Source organism: Ochotona princeps, chromosome 15 (genome assembly GCF_030435755.1).
Source record: "Ochotona princeps isolate mOchPri1 chromosome 15, mOchPri1.hap1, whole genome shotgun sequence".
NCBI lineage: Eukaryota > Metazoa > Chordata > Mammalia > Lagomorpha > Ochotonidae > Ochotona > Ochotona princeps.
In genome coordinates, this window is record NC_080846.1 from 16,635,769 (window position 1) to 16,656,806 (window position 21,038).

A 21,038-nucleotide genomic window follows, 5' to 3' on the forward strand; every position below is an offset into this window, starting at 1 on the left:
TCCTTGAACACACTGGGATACCATATGGGCGTCGGTTCTAATCCCGGCAGCTCCACTTCCCATCCACCTCCCTGCTTGTGGCCTGAGAAAGCAGTCGAGGACGGCCCAAAGCCTTGAGACCCTGCACCCATGTGGGAGACCCAGAAGAAGCTCCTGGCTCCTGGCTTTGGATCAGCTCAGTACTGGCCGTTGTGGTCACTTGGGGAGTGAATCATCAGACAGAAGATCTTCCTCTCTGTATCTCCTCCTCTCTGTATATCTGACTTTTTAACAAAAATTTAAAAATCTTAAAAAAAAATAGTGAACCACTAGATAAGAGCTCTCCATCTTTAAAAAATAGAGAGAGAGAAGGAAACCCTGATGAGAGTTGCTGCTAACCCACTGTTATTTTCTGTTTTTTTTTTTTTTAAATCTATTTATTGGGGCCATGCATGGATAGCAGGCAAAGCCGCTGCCTGTGACACTGGCATCCCATCTGGGCACTGGTCCAAGTCCTGGCTGCTGCTCTTCCAATCCTGCTCCCTGCTGATATGCCTGGGAAAGCAGTGGAAGATGACACAAGTGGTTGGGCCCCTACACCCACATGGGACACATGGAAGAAGCTGCAGGCTGCTAGCTGCGGCCTAGCCTAGCCTTAGCTGTTGTGACTTTTTGGGAAGTAAACCAGCAGATGGAAGATTTTCACTTTCTGCTCTCTGTACCTCCACCTTTCAAATAAATAGAAAGTAAATCTTTTAAGTTTTTCCTGCTCTGCCTTTCAAGGAATGAGAAGGCATTCCTGTTGAGAGGATTCTGCCAGGAGAGGGGAAGGAGTTTACTCAAAAAGCCTGGTCATGGGCAAGGCAGTCCCCCCGGACTCAGCCTCTGAAACAGGCCTTGGGGAAGGGTGACCATCCTGCTGCATTTTCTTTCTTTTTTTCTTTTATGTTTTTTATTTATTTATTTTTATTGGGAAGGCAGATATACAGAGAGGAAGATCTTCCATCCGATGGTTCACTCCCCAAGCAGCCGTAATTGCTGGAGCTGAGCCAATCCAAAGCCAGGAGCCAGACCTTCTTCTGGGTCTCCCATTCAGGTGTAGGATCCCAAGGCTTTGGGCCATCCTAGACTGCTTTCCCAGGCCACAAGCAGGGAGCTGGATGGGAAGCAGGGCTGCTGGGATTAGAATCGGCGCCCATATTCTGCTGCATTCTTAAGAGCCCAGCTCCACTGGTAGCTTAGGATGCCCTTGTAGGGTAGAGGGAACACTGGGTACCTGCAGCCATACAGCTGGGTGTTACAAAGTTGAGAGTCTCTTGCTTTACCCAGGTGCTTCCTCTTTGCAGATGGGATAGGGAAAAGAGACAAGAGCATTATTTCCCCACTTCTATTTCCACAGCAACAGGAGCAGGACCCCACCAATCTGTACATCTCCAACCTGCCGCTGTCCATGGACGAGCAGGAACTGGAAGGGATGCTAAAGCCCTTTGGCCAGGTCATCTCCACCCGCATCCTACGGGACACCAGCGGGACCAGCAGAGGGGTCGGCTTTGCAAGGTGAGGGGTGGCACATGTGTGAAATGATAAGGTTAATGAGAATGTTGAGAGGTTACCCCCCCAAAAAAAATCTCAGTCTCCTCAAACTGCCCATCAAAAATACTTGACAGGAAGTCAGAAGTTCATTTTTTATTGTGGGTCACAAGACTCAAAAACCCACTAGCCCCCAAATCTTTATCTCTCCTCCCACTACTTCCTGCCACTCTAGCCTTGTTTCTTTGATCCAGACTTAAGTGGGGTAAAATAATTTCTTATTTTCATGTAACTTACTAAGTATCTTCCCAGTATGTTATCATTTAGTCTTCACAACCATCAGGGTGACCAGTATTCTCCATTTCAGCTTATCCATGGAAAGTGCTAGACTCAACACAATGGTTTTGCAATTTTTCACCTGCATGGTCAAGACTGGATGGCTGATGGCAAGCATGTGGGCTTTGGCAGAGCGGAACGGGGCATCAGTAACATGGAGCACTTCAGGTCTGAGAATGGCAAGCTCAGCAGGAGGATGACTGTTGCCAGCCGTGGGCCACTCAGGTCCTCTGGTTCCTGCTTTATTCTAAGCACCAGACCATTCTTCCTGTTGTTCAGGAGAGCCCCTGCCCTGCCCTGTCCCCTCTGAGATCATACTGTCACTGCAGCTCTTCGGGTTCTGTTTTGTCTATTCTCCCCTCCATGTCTAGCTGAACTAAGATTATGATATAAAAGCTAAATATCACCAATAAGCAGATATTCGTCACTCTACAGATGAGGAAGATGGATTTCCCGGGTGCAATAATTTGCCCAGAGTCTCACTGGGCAGGTGGCACAGCACAGCCCTAGTCCTGCTGACATCCAGATAAGCAGTGTGCAGGAGGCCTGGGTCACTTTTTCAGACCTGTTGGGAGGCCTGCAGCTCAGAGCTGACTGCCACTGACTGGGCCTGCGAGATCAGCCCTCAGGATCCTCTGCTGACCCGAGAAATGGAGGTGGACTTAGGAAAGTGTTTCCCTCTGTCCTCCCTGGAGCTACAGGGTCTTCTAGGGCTCCTCCTTCTGGTCACTGGTGTCACGGTCAGCCTTCAGCTCACCTAAGAATGTTTTCGCTTTTGTTTATTTTAAGGTTTTGTTCAAAAGAGGATTCCATTTTGGCTTTTAATTCAAAAATTACTGAACTAAGATTGCTTCTTGTCCTGTGGTATTTTGTCTGGTGCCTTCCTGTTGCGGATGGCTTCCCTCAGTGCATCATCATAGTGCTGCCACCTGCTGGCATTCCCAGGAATAACCAAAGGGGAGCTCTGAGTTTGTGGCCAGCTGCCTCTGTTCCCATCCTCCCCCTCAAAGCACAGGCCCTCCACCCATCCCAATTCAGGGTACCCTTAGATAATATCTCGTCTCTTTAGGACAAAAGAAATGCTAAACTGTTCAGTTTATTAAGTAATCAAAGGATCTACATAACCATTTGCCAGATGTTTAACAACTTTGTAGCTGTTTGGAAAAAAAACCACAAATATTGAAAGAAAAAAATACTTCATCCTTAAATAATGGCACTTGTGAAAGAGATGCAGCTTCCCAAATTTTGGCATCAGAATGCACAATGATGATCTTACAGTCCTTGCTACTATTGAAAACCCAGCTTTGCAAAAAGATGATGTATAACTTGTGTTAAAAAGGTGACAGGGCTGGTGTTGTGGCATGGTGGGTTAAACCACTGCCTCTAATACCAGTATCCCACGCGGGTACTAGTTCAAGTCTCAAATGTTCCACTTCCCAATCAGCTCCCTGCTAAATGTGACTGGGAAAGCAGCAGAATATGGCTCAAGTCCTTGGGCCCCTGCCGCTCACATTAGAAACTGGGAATAATCTTTAAAAAGAGAGAAATTTATTTATTCTTGTTGGAAAGTCAGATTTACAGAGAAAAGGAGAGACAGTGAGAAAGATCTTCCATCTGCTGGTTCACTCCCCAAGTGGCCACAACAGCCAGAACTGAGCTGATCCAAAGCCAGGAGCCAGGAGCTTTTTCTAGGTCCTCCACGTGGGTGCAGGGTCCCAAGGTCTGGGGCCACCTTAGCTACTTTCCCAGGCCACAAGCAGGGAGCTGGATCAGAAGTGGAGCCGCTGGAATTTGAACTGGTGCTCACTTGGGATACCAGTATTACAGGTGGCAGATTAGCTTGCTGTGCCATGGCGCCTGCCCCAATATTGCCATTCACACGCCGGGATCCCATATGACTGCTGGTTCTAATCCTTACTGCCCTGCTTCCCATTCACCTCCCTGCTTGTGGCCTGGGAAAGCAGTCAAGGACGGCCCAAAGCCTCGAGACTTTGCACGTGCATGGGAGACCCAGAAGAGGCTCCAGGCTCCTGGCTTCAAATTGGCTCAGCTCCAGCTGTGCGGCTGCTTGGGAAGTGAATCATCAGATGGAAGATCTTCCTCTCTCTCTCTCCTCCTCTATATATCTGACTTTACAATAAAAGTTAAAAAAAAAAACAACTTATTTTATATGAAGTACATTTGGGGTTTTTTTTTTTTCAAGATTTTATTTTATTTATTGGAAAGACAGGTAAACAGAGAGAAGGAGATTCAAACAGAACGATCTTCTATCCACTGGTTCATTCCCCAAATGACTGCAACAGCCAGAACTGAGCTGATCCAAAGCCAGGAGCCAGGAGGTTCTTTAAGGTCTCCCATGCGAGTCCTAAGGCTTTGGGCCGTCCTTTACCTCTTTCCCAGGCTGCAGGAAGGGAGCCAGATGGGAAATGGAGTAGCCAGAATATGAACTGGTGCCCATGTGGGATCCTAGGCAAGGCAAGGATTTGGCCACTAGGCTATCACACCTGGCCCTTTAAGTGCATTTTATTAGAAATGCTTCTCCTATTACACAGATACATTTTGTTTTGTTTAGATTTTGCTTAATTAGGTCATGTAGCCATCAGTGTATTGATTATTGCTGTAACAAGAGAAGATTTGATACCAGTCCTGTTGCTGTGTTTCTGTTTTTCTACCGAGAAGTTTTGTTTGTGGAAAGGAGTATCCAGAAATGGAAAGGGTTTTGTTCAAGGTAGATATCTTCCTAAACGATATGCTCAGAATCAAGAGAATATTGTCGGGCCCGGCGGCGTGGCCTAGCGGCTAAAGTCCTCGCCTTGAACACCCCGGGATCCCATATGGGCACGGTTCTAATCCCGGTAGCTCCACTTCCCATCCACCTCCCTGCTTGTGGCCTGGGAAAGCAGTCAAGGATGGCCCAAAGCCTTGGGACCCTGCACCCGCATTGGAGATCTGGAAGAGGTTCCTGGTTCCCAGCCTCGGATCGGCGCGCACCGACCCGTTGCGGCTCACTTGGGGAGTGAATCATCGGATGGAAGATCTTCCTCTCTGTCTCTCCTCCTCTCTGTATATCTGACTGTGTAATAAAAATAAATCTTTAAGGGCCTGGCGGCGTGGCCTAGCGGCTGAAGTCCTCGCCTTGAACGCCCCGGGATCCCATATGGGCGACGATTCTAATCCCGGCAGCTCCACTTCCCATCCACCTCCCTGCTTGTGGCCTGGGAGGGCAGTTGAGGACGGCCCAAAGCTTTGGGACCCTGCACCCGCATGGGAGACCTGGAGGAGGTTCCGGGTTCCCAGCTTCGGATCGGCACGCACCGGCCGTTGTGGCTCACTTGGGGAGTGAATCATCAGACGGAGGATCTTTCTCTCTGTCTCTCCTCCTCTGTGTATATCTGGCTGTAATAAAATGAATAAATCTTAAATAAATAAATAAATAAATCTTAAAAAAAAAGAGAGAGAATATTGTCATCAAAGTTGATTTTTTTTAATGAGAAGATGTTAAAGTATTCCAGTTCTCTTGAAGGCAGATCAGTGGAGACCCTCTGACTTGTCAGGGATTTATAACTCCGTCGACAGTGCTTGCTCCTGAGTCTCCACAGGGTGGAAGGTGAACTGAGGTGTGACTGTGAGGTTGTGGTGGACTGGCTCACTGGCAGTCCTTGGAGCTCTCCCCCAAGCAGAGCAGTGTGAGGAAGCGGAGGTTCTGACACCCTTCCTGGCTCCTCTGGGCCCTGGTAAAACTGTGAGGGGAGCAAGGGAGCCCCGCAGAGGTGCCTACTGCTCTGGAAGGCGGAAGGGGCAGTTCTCGTTCAGTGCCTCCTCTTGTTAGTCACCTCCTGTAGAGGGAAGGTGCGTATGTTCAGCGGTAACCGCCATTGAAAGCAGACCTAGACTATTGTAAGTGTAGGAATAGGTGAAGATGCTATGCCTTGTGCTGCATAGCCCGCGTGACTTTTAGAGCCAATTTCTGTGACCTTGTTGGATTTGTACAGCACTGTGTGGCAGAGCAAGTGGGGGCTGTCTCAAGGCGTCCTGGCTCACCAGGCATCGGGTGGGGAGCTGCAGCTGTGACCTAGATCAGACTAATTCCTCAGGACTCTTTCCCCAACAAGCACCTTTAATTGGTAGTTCTCAGCCTCCCTTTTTTTGTCCCAGTGACCCGAGAACCCTTGCTTACTAAAGGGTTGGGACTTGGGAAAATCTGAATGACGCTACTTTAGCTAATTGATAACTATAGCCAGAAACAAAGAGTAAATACCAATAAATTCTCAGCTTGTAAAATTGTATCAGAGCAACGAACAATGTCTACTCCATCTGAATTTTGTATTTGAAAAATTAGAGTAACAGCTACTATTTCTTTTTTTTTTAAAGATTTATTTATTTTATTACGAAGTCAGATATACAGAGAGGAGGAGAGACAGAGAGGAAGATCTTCCATCCGATGATTCACTCCCCAAGTGATCACAACGGCCGGTGCTGTGCCGATCCGAAGCCGGGAACCAGGAACCTCTTCCAGGTCTCCCATGCAGGTACAGTGTCCCAATGCATTGGACCATCCTCGACTGCTTTCCCAGGCCACAAGCAGGGAGGTGGATGGGAAGTGGAGCTGCCGGGATTAGAACCGACGCCCATATGGGATCCCGGGGCGTTCAAGGCGAGAACTTACGCCGCTAGGCCACACCGCCGGGCCCAACAGCTACTATTTCTTGTATTCTTGTGTGTGTCCTAGACCCAACAGTAGGCCTATGTGACAGTGTCTGCTTTGGAACAGGTAATAGCTTGAAGACCTCCACCCCCCACTCATCTCTGGTGAGCCCCAGTGGGAGCCAGTGGAGAGAACCTTTAATAGATATCATATTCCTAGCTCTGATGTGGCGGCCGACAGCCATGGCTCGGGAGTGTTTGTGCGGCTGGGGACGCAGGGCTTTCTTCTGATTTTGAGAGCCCCTGCCCTCCAGCAGCTAGAGCCTGACCCATGTTGTACTCCTTAGGATGGAGTCCACCGAGAAGTGTGAAGCCATCATCACCCACTTCAATGGAAAATACATCAAGACACCCCCTGGAGTACCAGGTGAGGCATCTGGAAGCCAGGCTGAGAGAGTCACAGGCTGTGCTGGAGGAGACTGTGCCAGAGGAAGTGGGCCAAGTGGGGTGGGCCTCAGCCGCCCATCTGCTTTCTCTCTCCTGGCAGCCCCATCTGATCCTTTGCTTTGCAAATTTGCTGATGGCGGACCTAAGAAACGACAAAACCAAGGAAAATTTGTGCAAAACGGAAGAGCCTGGCCAAGGAGTGGCGACATGGTAAGAGGACCTCAGAGGGAACAGGAGTGCTAGAGGGTGTTGAAATGGAAGAAAACGTCTGTGGCGTGATGTCTGTGAGTTGGGTAGCAAGCTCCAGAGCCCTGCCTCTGCGGTGCTGGCTCTGCAACTTGCACAGCCAGAAAACTCCGCGGCAGCTCCAGTGAGACTCGTCCTGACTTCAGTCCACTAAACCAAAGGCTTTAAAAAAATAAAAATAAAAACCAACAGGCTTCACCAGTCCTGGCCTTCTGGCCTGGCTCCTGTTCGCATGTAAGCACTCACAGTGTGAATTTTGTGTTTTTCTTTGTAGGGTGGTATGACCTTGACCTATGATCCCACTGTAGCTCTGCAGAATGGGTAAGGGTGTTATACGTCATCGGACTGCCTGTGAATGACCATGGCCTGTGTCCAGGCACCCCGGGCATCCCCAGTTAACTAGCAGGAAGTGGCTGTGTTTATCAGTGCAGGCCCTAGCTTTGTCGCTCATTGCTGACGGATGGTCCTTCCTCCAGGTTCTACCCAGCCCCTTACAACATCGCCCCCAACAGGATGCTTGCTCAGTCGGCACTGCCCCCCTACCTTCCATCTCCCGTGTCTTCCTATCAGGTACGTGAGCCCTCAAAGCAGGGTGGGGCATTGTCTGCCACTGTGTTGAAGGTGAAGGAACATAAGGGTAGAAACTAGTTGGTTTATCTTATTTTTGGTCTGTAGAGAGTACACACATTGTCCTAATGCTAATGGGATCCTCTTATGCTCCTTCTACCACCCCTATAATAAACCCACATTAATTCCCTACCATATAACGTTTTCCATATTCTTCATGTAAATATACAAGTGCACAAATGTATAAGGTTTGAGGACTTGTTCAGTTTACAGAAATTGAATCATAGTAAATAAATGTTTAGCACTTACCTCTTTTAACAAAATCTTTAGATCAGTCATCCTCAAACTGTGGTGTTGGAAAAGACCAGAGTATTGGCATACACTTGGAATTTCTTTTCTTTTTGTGTTTCTTTTTGATACTTTTCGCATAGTTTAGAGGGATGCACACCCATCTAGGCCTCTAATTAGGGTGGGGAGGGTCAGGTATGAAGGAAAGTGGGTGGAAAAAAAGGGTTTTCAGTTTTTGTTTTTTCTCCTGTGTCCACAGAGGAGAAAGGCAAGGAGGGCCCGCCCTGCTGTCAAACTGTGTGAGCATTGTGGAATGGGGCCCGCATCTCACCTACCAGGCCCATTCCCAGCCCCAGATCTTACACCTGCCAGCGGGTACGGTGGTCCAGTCTGACATGACTCACACTCAGCCCTGGCACTTGCCAGCTGGTGCTGCAGCATAATCTGGCTGGCCCACACCCAGTCCCAGCTCTCATGCTTACCTGTGGAAGCAGCAGCCCAGCAGGGGAGTCCCTGAGGTTCCTTTGATAGGCCTGTCCCAAACCTGGGCTGGCATTGCCAACAGGTACTGTGGCCTAGTCTGAGACCCTGGAAATTTCTGAAGCATAATTATTTTGGCTCCTCTCCAGATCTGCTGCGTTAGAAACTCAGGATGGGGCACAGCCACCTGGGCTTCTCCCGGTGACCCTGTGGCGTGCGTCCAGAGGTCCTATGTGCCGGGGATTGGTTGTTTGGAGGTGGCATTCCACAGGTTTAAAGCAGACTTTTTCAGCTGTTCCTAGGATGGGTATTGGCTTAAACTTTGGGTTGGTTTTGTTTTTGTTTTCTGCTATGAAGAGCTTTCTGGAAACACCCTTGCACCCGTGTTCTTACAGATGAGTGCTTTTGTTCTTTTGTTTCTGGGGACTCATGTCCCAGCAGTGGGATTATGAGGTTGAACAAAAATGTGCATTTTCAGTTTTATAGATGTTGCCGGACTGCTTTCCATGAAGCTTGTCAATTTTCATTTCCTTCAGCTGCACGAGAAAGCACCCGTGTCTCTCCAGCCACACACATCTTTATTCTGTTTAAATTTTTCCTGTTTCCAGGCATGTAAAGTACCTTGTTATATTTCACTTGGTATTTCGCTGGCTACACATTTTGATTTGCTCTCTCCTAATGGCTACACATGTGCTTTGCTCATTTTCCTATTTGGTGATTTGCCCTTTCCCATCAGCATATAAGACTCTTCCTGTAGTGTACATATTAGTCCTCTGAATATTGTCTTTGTGATGAACTGGGTTTTTTTTTTTCGGATCTACTTTTTGTCCATTGACTTTATTGACCTCCAGCTGAAGCTGTGGATCACAATCATTTCAAGGGCTGGCGCCCTGCCTAAAATTTCTGGATCAGTAAATCCAGGTGCAGGGTAGGGATTCACACCCATACAAGTTATTGGGTACTGCTGGTGCTGGGCCACGGACCACACTGTGGGAATCATAAGTTCCTACCACGTAAGTTTAAAATATACATGTAATTAAATATGTTGTTTTCATATACAATCTTGAATTTCTTGTCTTAATTATAGAGGTCTTCCCAGTCTGTATATTATAGATCTAGTACCTAAGATTTTGTTTTATTGTTTCACACTTAAATGTATAATCATCAGGGATTTATTTTTCTTCTTCTTAAGACTTTTTACTTATTTGAATGGCAAAGTGACACAGGGAGAGTCAGAGAGAGGATCTTCCATCTGCTGCTTCACTCCCACAATGGCCAGACTCAAATTCCACTAAGGTCTCCCATGTGAGTTGCCGGGACCCAACACTTGGACCATTGCTTCTGCTTTCCAAGTACATTAGCAGGGGGCTAGATGGGAAGCAAAGTAGCCAAGACCCAAACTGGCTCTCCAGCTTAGGTACAGGGTGCCCCAGGCAGTGGCCTTTTAACCTGCTGACCACAACATTTGCCTCTGTAGGAGTTCTGCTTAGATAAGACAGAAGGTAGGGGTCTTACTAGATTTTCTTGCAGCATGTTATCTGGTTGTCCTAATGCCAAATTTTGAAGTAACCTCTCCTTTTTCTACTGAGTTGAAGTGCTCAAACAGACTGTAATACACTTTCTGTGTCTATGGACTTGGCTGTGATGGGCATTTTATACCAATAGAATCATATAGGGCCCGGTGCAGTGGCCTAGCGGCTAAAATCCTTGCCTTGAACACTCTGGGATCCCATATGGGTGCCAGTTCTAATTGCAACTGCCCCCCTTCCCATCCACCTCCCTGCCTGTGCCCTGGGAAAACAGTAGAGGACGGCCCAATGCTTTGGGACCCTGCACCCGCGTGGGAGACCCAGAGGAAGCTCCTGGCTCCTGGCTTTGGATTGGCTCAGCTCCAGCTGTTGCAGCCGCTTGGGAAGTGAATCATCATTTGGAAGATCTTCCTCTGTCTCTCCTGCTCTTTGTATATCTGACTTTGCAATAAGAATAAAGTCCTTGCCTTGAATGTGCCGGGATCCCATATGGGCACCGGTTCTGCTTCCCATCCAGCTCCCTGCCTGTGCCCTGGGAAAACAGTAGAGGACGGCCCAATGCTTTGGGACCCTGCACCCGCGTGGGAGACCCAGAGGAAGCTCCTGGCTCCTGGCTTTGGATTGGCTCAGCTCCAGCCATTGCGCTCACTTAGGGAGTGAACCATCAGATGGAAGATGTTCCTCTCTGTCTCTCCTCCTCTCTGTATATCTGCCTTTCCAATAAAAATAAATAAATCTTTTTAAAAAAAGAATTGTTTATTAAAAAAGACAAATAGAATCATATAGTGCATGGTCTTTAAAATTTATATATATATATATATATTTGAGATGCAGTAGGACAGAGAGGGAGTGACAAAAATATCTTGTCATCTGCTGGTTCATTCCCTAAAGGCCTCCATGGCCGGCCGAGGCTGAGCCAGCACCTGTAACTCCAGCTGGGTCGCCCACACAGATGCAGGGACCCAAGCACTTGTACCATCTTCCGCTGATGTCGCAGGCATGTAAGGGAGCGGAATTGGACGTGGAGCACCACAGGACTAGAACTCGTGCTCCAGTATGAGATGCGAGTGTCACAGGTGGCAGCTTAGCCACTGCACTGCATCGGCCTTCTGCCACATGATCTTCTGTGTGTGATGCGTTTCACTTAGCATGTCCCGTACTTCATTTCTTTAGCTGGTTGATGCTCCGTCGTGTGAGTGTCCCACCTGTTGTTTACCAGTAGGCCCCTCCATTAGCTATGTGAATGTTGCTTCTGGCAACACTTGTGTATAAGCTTTTGTGTACACTGTTGGGTTTTGTTAATATATATAATTTGGGTGTCTTTCATGTGCTTAATGAACATTTGTATGTCATTTTAGGTAAGTGTAAATATTTCGCCCGTCTGAAATTTTAGTTAAGAAGTGTGCACATACATGACAAAGCTAAATATATATATATATATATAGGATACGCCATACTCCCGTGTGCTGGCATAGTCACCAGATGTCTGCAGCAGCCAGTGGTGGGCCGAAACCTGGTGGGAACTGACAACTGGGAGCTCAGCTCAGCTTGGTCTCCCATGGGGAAAACAGGAGCCCAGTCACTACACCCATCAGCTTAGCCACCTAGGGGCAGCACTGGCTGACATGCTGCAGTTGGGAGCTACAGCCAAGACCGAGACCCGGGGACTTGGATGTGGTAGAGAAGTCCCTTAAACCGTGTCTTATTCAAGATTGATTTATTCAGGTCAGCATTGTGAAACTGCAGGTTAAGCTGCCGCCTGTAAAGGCTGGCATCCCATATGAGCACTGGTTTGAGTCCCAGTTGCTCCTCTTCCAGTCTACCTGCTAATATGTCTGGGAAAGAGTGACAGGGAGCTGGATCCGATTAGAGCAGCTGGGTCTCACACTGCACCTGCCATGTCACAATGCCAGCTCCTTAAACAGGATTTTACCCACCAGGCTCAATGCCTAGCCCTTTTATGGTTTTTGTCAGTGGGGTTATTTGTCAAATTGGAAGAGTCACTAATTCATATTCTCTCTCTCTCTCTCTTATTGAGAAGACAGATTGACAGAGACAAGGAGACAGTGAAAAAGATCTTCCATCCACTGGTTTGCTCCCCAAGTGGCTGCAACGGCTGCAGCTGAGCCAATCAGGAGCCAGAGCTTCCTCCAGGTCTCCCATATGGACACAGGATCCCAAGGCTTTGGGCCATCCAAAACAGGGAGTTGGGCCTTAGTCAGGCCAAAGCCAGGAGTCAGGAGCTTCGTCTGGGTCTCCCACATGTGTGCAGGGACCCCAGGACTTGGGCCAACTTCTGCTTTCCCAGGTGTATTAGCAGGAAGCTGGATCAGAAGTGGAGCAGCCAGGATGGGAACTGGGACCCACATGAAATCCAGGTGTCACAAACGGCAGCTTTACCTGTTATTCCCACAATGCTGCTAGCCTAACATTCTCTTAAGTATTTCTTCTTATCTATTTTCTGAAGTGAGCATTGCAACTTTTGCTAGGCTTTGTGGAACATTATCAAGTCACTGAGCTGAACAGTGGTTTCTAGGCAGTTAACATGGCTCTGGTTTGTTTTTGCATGTGTTAGAGAGTGACTCAGACTTCTCCTCTGCAAGTCCCTAACCCATCCTGGGTGCATCACCAGTCATACCTCATGCAGCCTTCGGTGAGTGTTCAGAAGGGGCTGGAAGCAAAAGAAGCAATTTGATGTGAAGCACAGTGGGCTTTGATAGCAGGGAGGCTGTGAGTTCTGGCTCAGGCCCAACTGTAAGACCTTGAATTCTGTGTTGGTGATTCTTAGACAAAGGCCCCTCCAGACAGATGGGTCCACGCTGAGCCAGGGTGCTGCTCCCCTGTCTTGTCCCCGGGTTTTGCATGTCTGTCTTCAGTCACTGCTGTAGGTAACCTCAGGATGCTGTGCTTGTCTCTAGGGCTCAGTTCTGACACCAGGAATGGATCACCCTATTTCACTGCCACCAGCCTCTATGATGGGACCCCTCGCCCAGCAACTGGGCCACCTCTCCCTTGGCAGCACAGGCACGGTAAAGCGGGCTCTTTCTTTTTTTCTTTTTAACTTGGTCAAATATATATTCACTTATCTAGAAGGCGAAGTGTCAGAGAAGGAAAGACCAAGAAAGAGGCTTTTTAAATCCGTGAGTTCACTCTCCATGTGGCTGCAATGGCCAGGGCTTGGCCCAGCCAAAGCCAGGATCCAGGAACTCCACCTGAATTTCCCATCTGTGTAACAAAAACCCAGGCACTTGGGCCAGCTCCTGCTGTTCTTCAGGCACCTTTGCAGAGAGCTGGATTGGAAGTGAAACAGCTGGAATTTCAACTGGTGTTTCTATGGGATGCCAGTGTCATAGGCAGCAACCTAACATGCTGTGTCCAACGCCAGCCCAAAGCAGGCATTTGTGGTGATTAAGTCCTGTGTGAGACTCTTCCACCTGAATGCTCGGGAGTGATGATGGCCTCACTCCAGCCTCCACAGGGGGCACTCAGCACAGGAGAGGAGCTAGAACAAGAACACAGCCCCTCTGCTCCCCTGCCTGCCCAGCCCTGACTCGCAAAGCTCAGCAGTGCACGTTTCTCTCCATATTTCAGTCTTGGTGTTCAAACTCACTTGTTACACATCCACACTGAGATCCTGGGGTTGGGTGGGCAGGGGAGGTATAAAAAGAGCAGGCGGTGTGGCTGGGGCCTCTGGTGTGTACTGCTGCCTCCTGGCCTGCACCGGTGGCTTCAGAGCAGAGCCAGAGGGAGGAGAGGGACAAGAGAAAGGGAGGAAGTTGTGTAGTGCAAGCGTGCCTGGCCAACCCTGAGAAGCCATGCTGAGCTGAGACAGGTGTCTCTGGGACTGGAGCACAGGCACCGGTGTTCTCCAGCCTCACCGGGGCTTCAAACAAGAGCCCCTGCTCTGAGCCCATAGGTGTGTCTTGTTCCAGTACCTGCCGACGGTGGCAGCCATGCAAGGAGCTTATATCTCCCAGTACGCCCCTGGGACTTCCTCCAGTGTTTCAGTTGAGGTAAGAGTGTCCGTCATCTCTCCGGGTCAAGATCTGCTCAGTGTCACTGTGTTCCCCAGACGTTGTTGGGCTCGGAAGGGATGTGCAAGGGAAAGCCTGGGGTCCACACTGGCATGCTGGCTGGCAGGAGACAGGCTGCTGGCACTGTGTGAGCAGGGATGGGAGGTGAGAGAAGGAAGGCATGAGCCGATGACTCTCCTCTGTGGCCCTGGCACAGGACAACAGTGGCCAGCAGAGCCAAGTGGCAGTCGATGCCCCCTCCGACGCTGCTGTCTATTCCTTCCAGTTCAGCAAGTGACTGGGTAAGCTGTTACACGCTGGGGAGGCTGTGTTGTGATGGGAGATGCCACTTCTCCCACCCTCCCCGCCTGCCTGGAACTGAAGGGAATTTCTGGCAATGCAGGTGCTCCTGGGGCCCGAGTCTGGAGGATGCCTGTGGCCTGGCAAAGGCCTAACCTGGGCCATTGTTTCCTGCAGGCCCAGGCCTGGAACAGGCATTGATACCCTCCCGCCCTCTGCTTGCTGTCCACTGCCCGTAGAGCCTGGGCGAGCCGTCACTTGGGGATGTCGCAGTCTTGGGGATCAAAACACTTTTTTCCTTTGGCAAAGAAAGTCTTGTGTCCCGCTGGTAGCTGCGCTGCGGTTTTCTTCCCTCCTCCAAAGAGCCCAGCCTGAGTGGTGTCTCCCTGGGAGGAAACCCGGTTTTGATATATGGGGATTATTTTTGGAGGCTTCATAAATAATTTGTTAATGTTCTTTCATGAACACCCAGGGAGTTATGGCGCTGGCACATTGAGGGAGCCCTGCCCGCCACACACCCTGGACCCGGACGCTGGGTGCATGCACGTGCAGGAGCGCCTGTGGGCTGCTCACCTGCGGCCCCACTGCACAGCCCCGCCAGTCCCTGTGCAGCGCCTGCCTCCTCTCTTCTCTGATCCGTCATTTTTTCTTTTCCATGACCTCTGACCGTGCCTGCTTCACCTTTGTACAGTTTTTGATTTTGTGGGTTTTTTTTAATGAAATTTCATATGGAACAGGACCAGGGGGAGGGGGTAATTGGGCCCGAAATGAGGTGAGGGAATCTGCTTTTCCACCCTCCGCCTGTCTTCCTGTTGGGAAGAAGGGCCAGCCTGTGCTTCAGGCCAGAGGCCTGGGAATGTGACCAGCCACAGCCCTTGGAAGCCATCACAGGGCCCAGCAGGGCTGAAGACCAGGTCTTCCCTGGCGGGCTCAGATGTGCAGACTCTCCTCTGCGTGGAGCAAGTGCCTTTGCAGCTGTGGCCTCTGGAGACACCTGCCTTCTGCCTGGAGACATCTGTCCTTGTGCCCCCTGGTCACCTGGCTGGCCAGCCTCCCCATGGCTCACCACTGTACTGGCAGCCTCTGCGCTACCTGAGTCCACCCAGGCTCCTTCCCCAGGAGGACTTGCTGCTTTGCCTGTGGACTTGGGGCTCTCGGTGGCGGCAGCACTATCTGGAGACACCTTCCATGCTGTGCCTGCGGGAGGCTGAGATGGCTGCATAGCTCCTGGCGTCTAGAACAGCCTCACCACCCCAGCCACAAAGCGCCTTGGACCGCAGACTAGTGCCCACGTGGGAAGACCTCATTCCAGGGTTGGTCTAATTTCTGGGGTGGGGTAAGTTCCCACCCCAGCCCAAGACACCTCAGGCCTTGTCATACCCATGCACCGGATTTGGAGGGACAGCCTTGGTGGGATCTTTGCATTCTTCTTCAGCTTTGACCTTGGTCACTGTGGCCACAGCTTGCACCAGGTGGGGAAGGACTGAGCTCTGAAGTACCCCAGACACCTGTCTGCCCTGCTGAGCATGGGCCCCTTCCCCAGGGAGCAGGTAGAAAGGCCAATAAATCATGTCTCTCTGCTGAAAGGGCAGGAGTCCTTCCAAAAGCCCATGTGCCTCCCTTCAGCTGTCCCCTCTGACTGCACAGGGAGGCAGATGGCGCCCAGCCTTGGCTGCAGGCTGAGCAACATCAGGTCCAGCTGCTGGCTCCCCCAGTCACACCCTCTCAGGCTGAAGAGAATTCTCCCTTCACTTCCCACAGGCACCTGCCTGCTAGGCCTCAGGCAGGCAAAGCAAACCAGTGGACGGGAGGGCGAGCCACAGAGAGGATGAGCATGCTGTCTTTTGGCTTGGGCCCAGCCTTCCCTGGCTTGCCCTGCCCCCGATTCCCCCCCACACACACCTAGGGGTGAGGGCATGGGGGATAGAATAGCCATGTTTTCTCTGGGTTGTGTCCAACCTTGGAAGGGGTTCTTCTAGTATAAAGAGCCCCAAACTTTTAGCAGCCTGCCAGTTGGGCTTGACTGAACAGATGAGCCTCAATTAGTCCCCAGCCTCAGTGCAGGGAAATGCTCTGTAGCCACTTTCTTGCCAGTGCCTTCCGAGAAACGAATCCCATCTAGAATCCTGTGTGACTGATGACAGTTGGCAGGCTTGTTGTGAGGTTCAGTGCAGGGACACGACACACATGCCACAGCCATCCAGCCTTTGCTTCCCAGAGCCCCGATTCTGGCCCCTTTCTGTTTAGAACACTGCTTCAGTGGTCTTGAGTCTTTGCTGTGTTTTAAGCTGTGAGGGCTCCTCATGTGAACCAAGTCTCTTGGGCACAGGCAGTGGGGGGAGGGCCTGGGGTGGCCTTCCACGGTTAGTAGCCCTGGGGAGCTGCCTGGTAGTGCTTCTGCTTTCCACTGACTTCCCTCTGGTTGTTCGCACATTCCATGAAGGACTGGGGGAACAAGAGGCGGCTTACCCAAAGCCCCCAGGCTCCACTGGGCACTGTCCACGCTATGCCCAGTGTGAGTCCAGCCTGACAGAGCCCAGCTCCTGCTTGTCCACTCTTTCCTTCCTCTTGTGCCCCAACTCATCAGAGGCTGGAAACCTCAGGACCGCTTAGGACTTTGTATCGTTCTGTATTCAGAGATTGTGCCAGGTGGCAGGGCCCTTTCCTGGGCTCCAAGCCTGTTGCCCAGCCGCTCTCCTGCCTAGGTGCCGATGTGGAACTCGGACCTGAGGTGGACAGGACTGTTGAGGGATGTGGGGAGGCTAGGGAGAGGCGGCATGCTATTTCGCCAGCCAAAGAATTTGAAGAGCTGCCCAGCCTAGGACACCTGGTGGCCCTGAGCAGTGTCCTTGCTTGTAAGGGTGGTGGAAGGCACCACCTCTGCTGCTCCACAGGCTGTGCTGGCTCAGCCCCCTCGAGGCTTCTGCCGTCTCCAACCTGCTTCTGCACCTGCCTTGGTGCCTCCTGTGTCCCCTGTGGCTGCAGGTTTGGGGGGGGAGGAAGCGGAGGCCCCAGGTGGGCTGTCACTCCCCTGATATACTGCAGGGTCCTGACAAAGGCTGCACTCTTGTGCACAGGCCGCACCTTCCAGACAGGCGGCAGTGAGGGACTGTTCTGAACCTGAGGGCTTCAGAAGTGGGTGTCACTGAAAGCAGTCTAAAGGTAGGGGCCCTAGATCTTGTGCCTTCTACCGATTCTTCCTATCTTTTAAACCAACTATTCCATCCACACATCAACCTGTTGTTCCTGGTTTGTGCTCCACATCCACCTGCCCTTGTGGACAGTTGCAGTGTCTGCCGAATTCTGGGCCATCCCTGTCTTAGCAGTCTCTGGCCACCGTTACCACAGCTGGCTCTCTGGTCTGCCCCTCTACCATCCAAGCAGATCCCAACTTCCTTGTCCTTGTTACTCGTCTACCTCAGTCTCAGTCAGACAAGGGCATGGCACTCCAGGTCCACCTTTTTGCCGGCTTCCTCATCTTAAGGGTCAGAAAAGCTGGGTTCTAGGCCGTGAGCATGGGGCAAAGGTCTTGGACACTGTTTCTGGGATGTCTTCAGGCCCTGGCAGGAAGCGAGGAGTGGGGAGGGCTGCCCCTGGCTGAGTGTACCAGGAACCTGGAAGTGTATGCAGATTTGTACAGGCTGGGTGGGGGTCATGGTGAGGTTTTCTGGCCTGACACCCCCCCCCCATTATTGGCATCTTCACCCCAGCCTAAGGGGTGGTGAACACTCTGTTGCATGCACTTAATCACCTTGGACAGGAAGTAAATTAACATTTTGTACATTTTTCCTCTTATTCAGTCTTTAAGCTTTGTACTTGCCACGCCTGTACCTCACTTTTCTGACCTTTGGCCTTCCCATGTTGCTGTTCTACAGTTTAAGAGCTTTGTTTTATTTTTTTTTTTTAAATAAAAAGTCTACATCTTGGTGTCTTATGCATGGCTGGGAGACAGGGGGCTAGTGATGGCCTATGCTTTCCTCCAGGGACATGGTGGCGGCTTAGGAGGGGGAAACTGGGCACACCGGGTCACACAGTGCCTGAGCCCCCAATTCCAGGCTGCAGCACTGGCGCCATGGGACTCCCTTGTGCTGCCCTGTATCAGGGCCAGCCATGCTGGGCAGCTCAGGGGCACGCTGTTCCCTGCAGGTCCCAAAGGCTGTGCCGAAGGGAAGATAAACACACAGAGGCCTCGAGTCTCTATCAAATGTGGTTTTTATTCAACTGACAAGCACTTTTCTACAGCTGCACTTGTGGAACATCACATGGCAAAAACAGGAGTTTTTTTCTCTAGACTTTTTTTTTCCTTTTTTTTTAACCTTATTAAAAATGAGATTGGTCCTAAAAATATAGAAAGAAATAAATTTAAATTCACAAAAAACTGTACATTATCAAAAAGTCACTAAAACACCACATTTGGTTATATAAAACAGTCCCTTTTGCTGTAAAGGAACATGGAAACTTGTAGGTGTTGGTGGTGTGGTTCTTCCTGTTACCGGACCGGCAGGGGAGGGGGACAGAGGCTGGCGGCCTGTCCGTCTCTTGTGAATCTGTCTTCCCTACCAAATACTCTTTGTCCAGGAGAAAAAAGCCACCTAGCTCGAGGGGCGGTGAAGATGAGGAAAGAGAAGTGAGAAATGGCCCCTGGATCATGCCCTACCCCACCCCTCTGCAGTCCCCACTTCTTCAAACTTGAGGTGAGGACCCCCACCCCCACTGGAGAGTGCCTGGTCCCTAGGGAAAGAGGTGGGTGGGGGAGGAACACCAGCAGGAGCCCCGCGCCAACAGTCCCTAACATCTGGCCAACACAAAGTTTGTTACAGCGAAGTTACTTAGATAAAATATAAATATTTATGCATAATATAAAGTCAATTCAAATATTCTTCAATCCACCTCTTATTTAAAAGCAAAAAACAAAAAATCTCAAATAAAGTTAAAAGTTTTGAGGTTTATCTGACAAAAGGCGACTTTAGAAATAGGCTATCGGGGAGAAGACACGTTGGGGGTGAGGCTGCCCCAGCACTGCCAGTGCCGCCCAAGGTCCCCTGCCAGGGAGCTTGCCCAACACCCCAGCTCTCCGCCTGCCTGGGCCAGCCAGCAGCCACCTCCCCAGTGCAAGTACCCGTAATCTCTGACGGGAGGGGCTCTGCTGAGCAGGAAAGCGGGGTGGAGGGGCCAGGGCTCAGGGCTCTCACGGGCACTTGGTGGCTTTCCTCTCACCTGGCAGGGACTTGACTCAGTGCTGGCTGCATGGGCAGCAGCAGGCCTGGGACACCCTCTCCCCTCCCTCTTGGGCTGCAAGGCTCTGCAGAGCAGGGGAGGCCAGCAGGAGGGAAGCACCCCAATACCCACAGAGCTCCTGGGCTTAGAGAAGCTCCAGTTCTAGCTCTCCCACGGAGGGAGCACAGGCTGACAGATTGCACAGTTTGAAGAGGCTAGAAAGGAAAAGCGGGAGGAGAGAAACACAGCCTGGTCCCCGAGAACCTGTTCCTGCAGTTTCCCATAGACTAAGGAAGTGATGGTTTGAAGATGGCTGAGGCAGTAAGGACAGAACCGGGGGAAACTGAAGGGATCCCGGCCCACCGTCACAGCAGCCCCTCCCTGTCTGTCTCTTACACACTCATTCTCACATACCAGGCCAGTTCACTGCTCCCTGGCCTTCATCGGGGTGTGCCCGAACTCAGCAGTAGTTGTCCCTGAGGAGTTCCCAAGAGGGAGGTTTAGGAAGGAGTGGAGAGGAGGCTGCAAGGTCCAGGGCACCTCCCACACTCTCCCCAGCTGCTGAGCTTCAGAAAAGGCTAGAAACTCAGCATGTGAGGAGCACCCCACTCCACGGGGGAGGGAGGACAGAAAGACAGGGAGCTCCAACATTGTTTCTTCCTTTGAAGGGTTAAAATTTGGGAGAAAGGAGGGGGGAGAACCCGTACACGATAGTTTTACATTATTGGATGAGAGAAAATTTGAAAAATGGAGGGCGGGGGTGGGGGAGAGAAGAGAGAGAAGCAGGCAGGGTAGGACTGAACATGGAAGCAGCATGTTCAGGGCCCGGTGTCCGGCTCGACACACTTGGGAGTTAAGTCCACTTTACTGGCCGTCACTGCGGGTCCGCACACAGTACAGAGTGTCCTCAGTTTCACACATTCACTAGAACTATTGCTATTGTTAAATAACCCCAGGATGCGGGGCACGCACAGGGCAGGAGAGGCCGGGAGGGGGAGACGACTTCTCTCCCCCTCCCGTTTTTAATTAGGAAATAAAACAGAAAGGAAAATTCTTTCTCTTTTTTTGGCTTTTTAGTCCAGAAGGACCTCATCTTGCCCCTCCCACTCTAGGAGCCAGAGGAGGGAGGGGGGCTGCCAGGACGGGCTCACTGCTAGAGGACCGACTCAGCAGGGCCCAGCAGCCTCAGCAGGTGAGAAGGGCAGGCTCCATGTCCATCTGGAGGCCGCCCGGCAGCCCCCTCCCTGGCTTCACGGGCTAGCTTGTTTTCCCTGATACAACTCCTCCCAGCGGCTCTCGAAGAAGCGGCGCATGATGTGCCCGGCCTTGCCCACCTCGGAGTCATCCTCATTGAAGGTCTGGCAGTTGTCGAAGACCAGGAGGGCGTCCGCAGCAAACTCCTCCGAGCTGGTGTACCTGGATTGGAAGGGGACGGGGGAACAGATGCTGGTGGGTGAGACCT

At 50.9% G+C, this 21,038-nt stretch overlaps 2 protein-coding genes across 7 annotated transcripts in view; one reads left to right on the forward strand and one right to left on the reverse strand.

Moving 5' to 3' along the window:
* The window catches only part of RBMS2 (RNA binding motif single stranded interacting protein 2), a 74,225-nt gene extending 59,515 nt beyond the window's left edge, over positions 1-14,710 (forward strand). For both annotated transcript variants that reach the window (XM_058673420.1, XM_004589678.2), the window contains 9 exons: positions 1,379-1,536; positions 6,837-6,916; positions 7,037-7,146; positions 7,457-7,503; positions 7,659-7,752; positions 12,622-12,699; positions 12,965-13,075; positions 13,979-14,059; positions 14,277-14,710. In XM_058673420.1, coding sequence (XP_058529403.1) covers positions 1,379-1,536; positions 6,837-6,916; positions 7,037-7,146; positions 7,457-7,503; positions 7,659-7,752; positions 12,622-12,699; positions 12,965-13,075; positions 13,979-14,059; positions 14,277-14,357 — 840 coding nt within the window. In that variant the 3' untranslated portion in view covers positions 14,358-14,710. The remainder of the gene's footprint in view (positions 1-1,378; positions 1,537-6,836; positions 6,917-7,036; positions 7,147-7,456; positions 7,504-7,658; positions 7,753-12,621; positions 12,700-12,964; positions 13,076-13,978; positions 14,060-14,276) is intronic.
* Positions 14,711-18,553: 3,843 nt separating this feature from the next.
* Positions 18,554-21,038, reverse strand: part of BAZ2A (bromodomain adjacent to zinc finger domain 2A) — a 36,888-nt gene continuing 34,403 nt past the window's right edge. For all 5 annotated transcript variants that reach the window (XM_058673852.1, XM_058673849.1, XM_058673853.1 and 2 more), the window contains one exon: positions 18,554-20,992. In XM_058673852.1, coding sequence (XP_058529835.1) covers positions 20,827-20,992 — 166 coding nt within the window. In that variant the 3' untranslated portion in view covers positions 18,554-20,826. The remainder of the gene's footprint in view (positions 20,993-21,038) is intronic.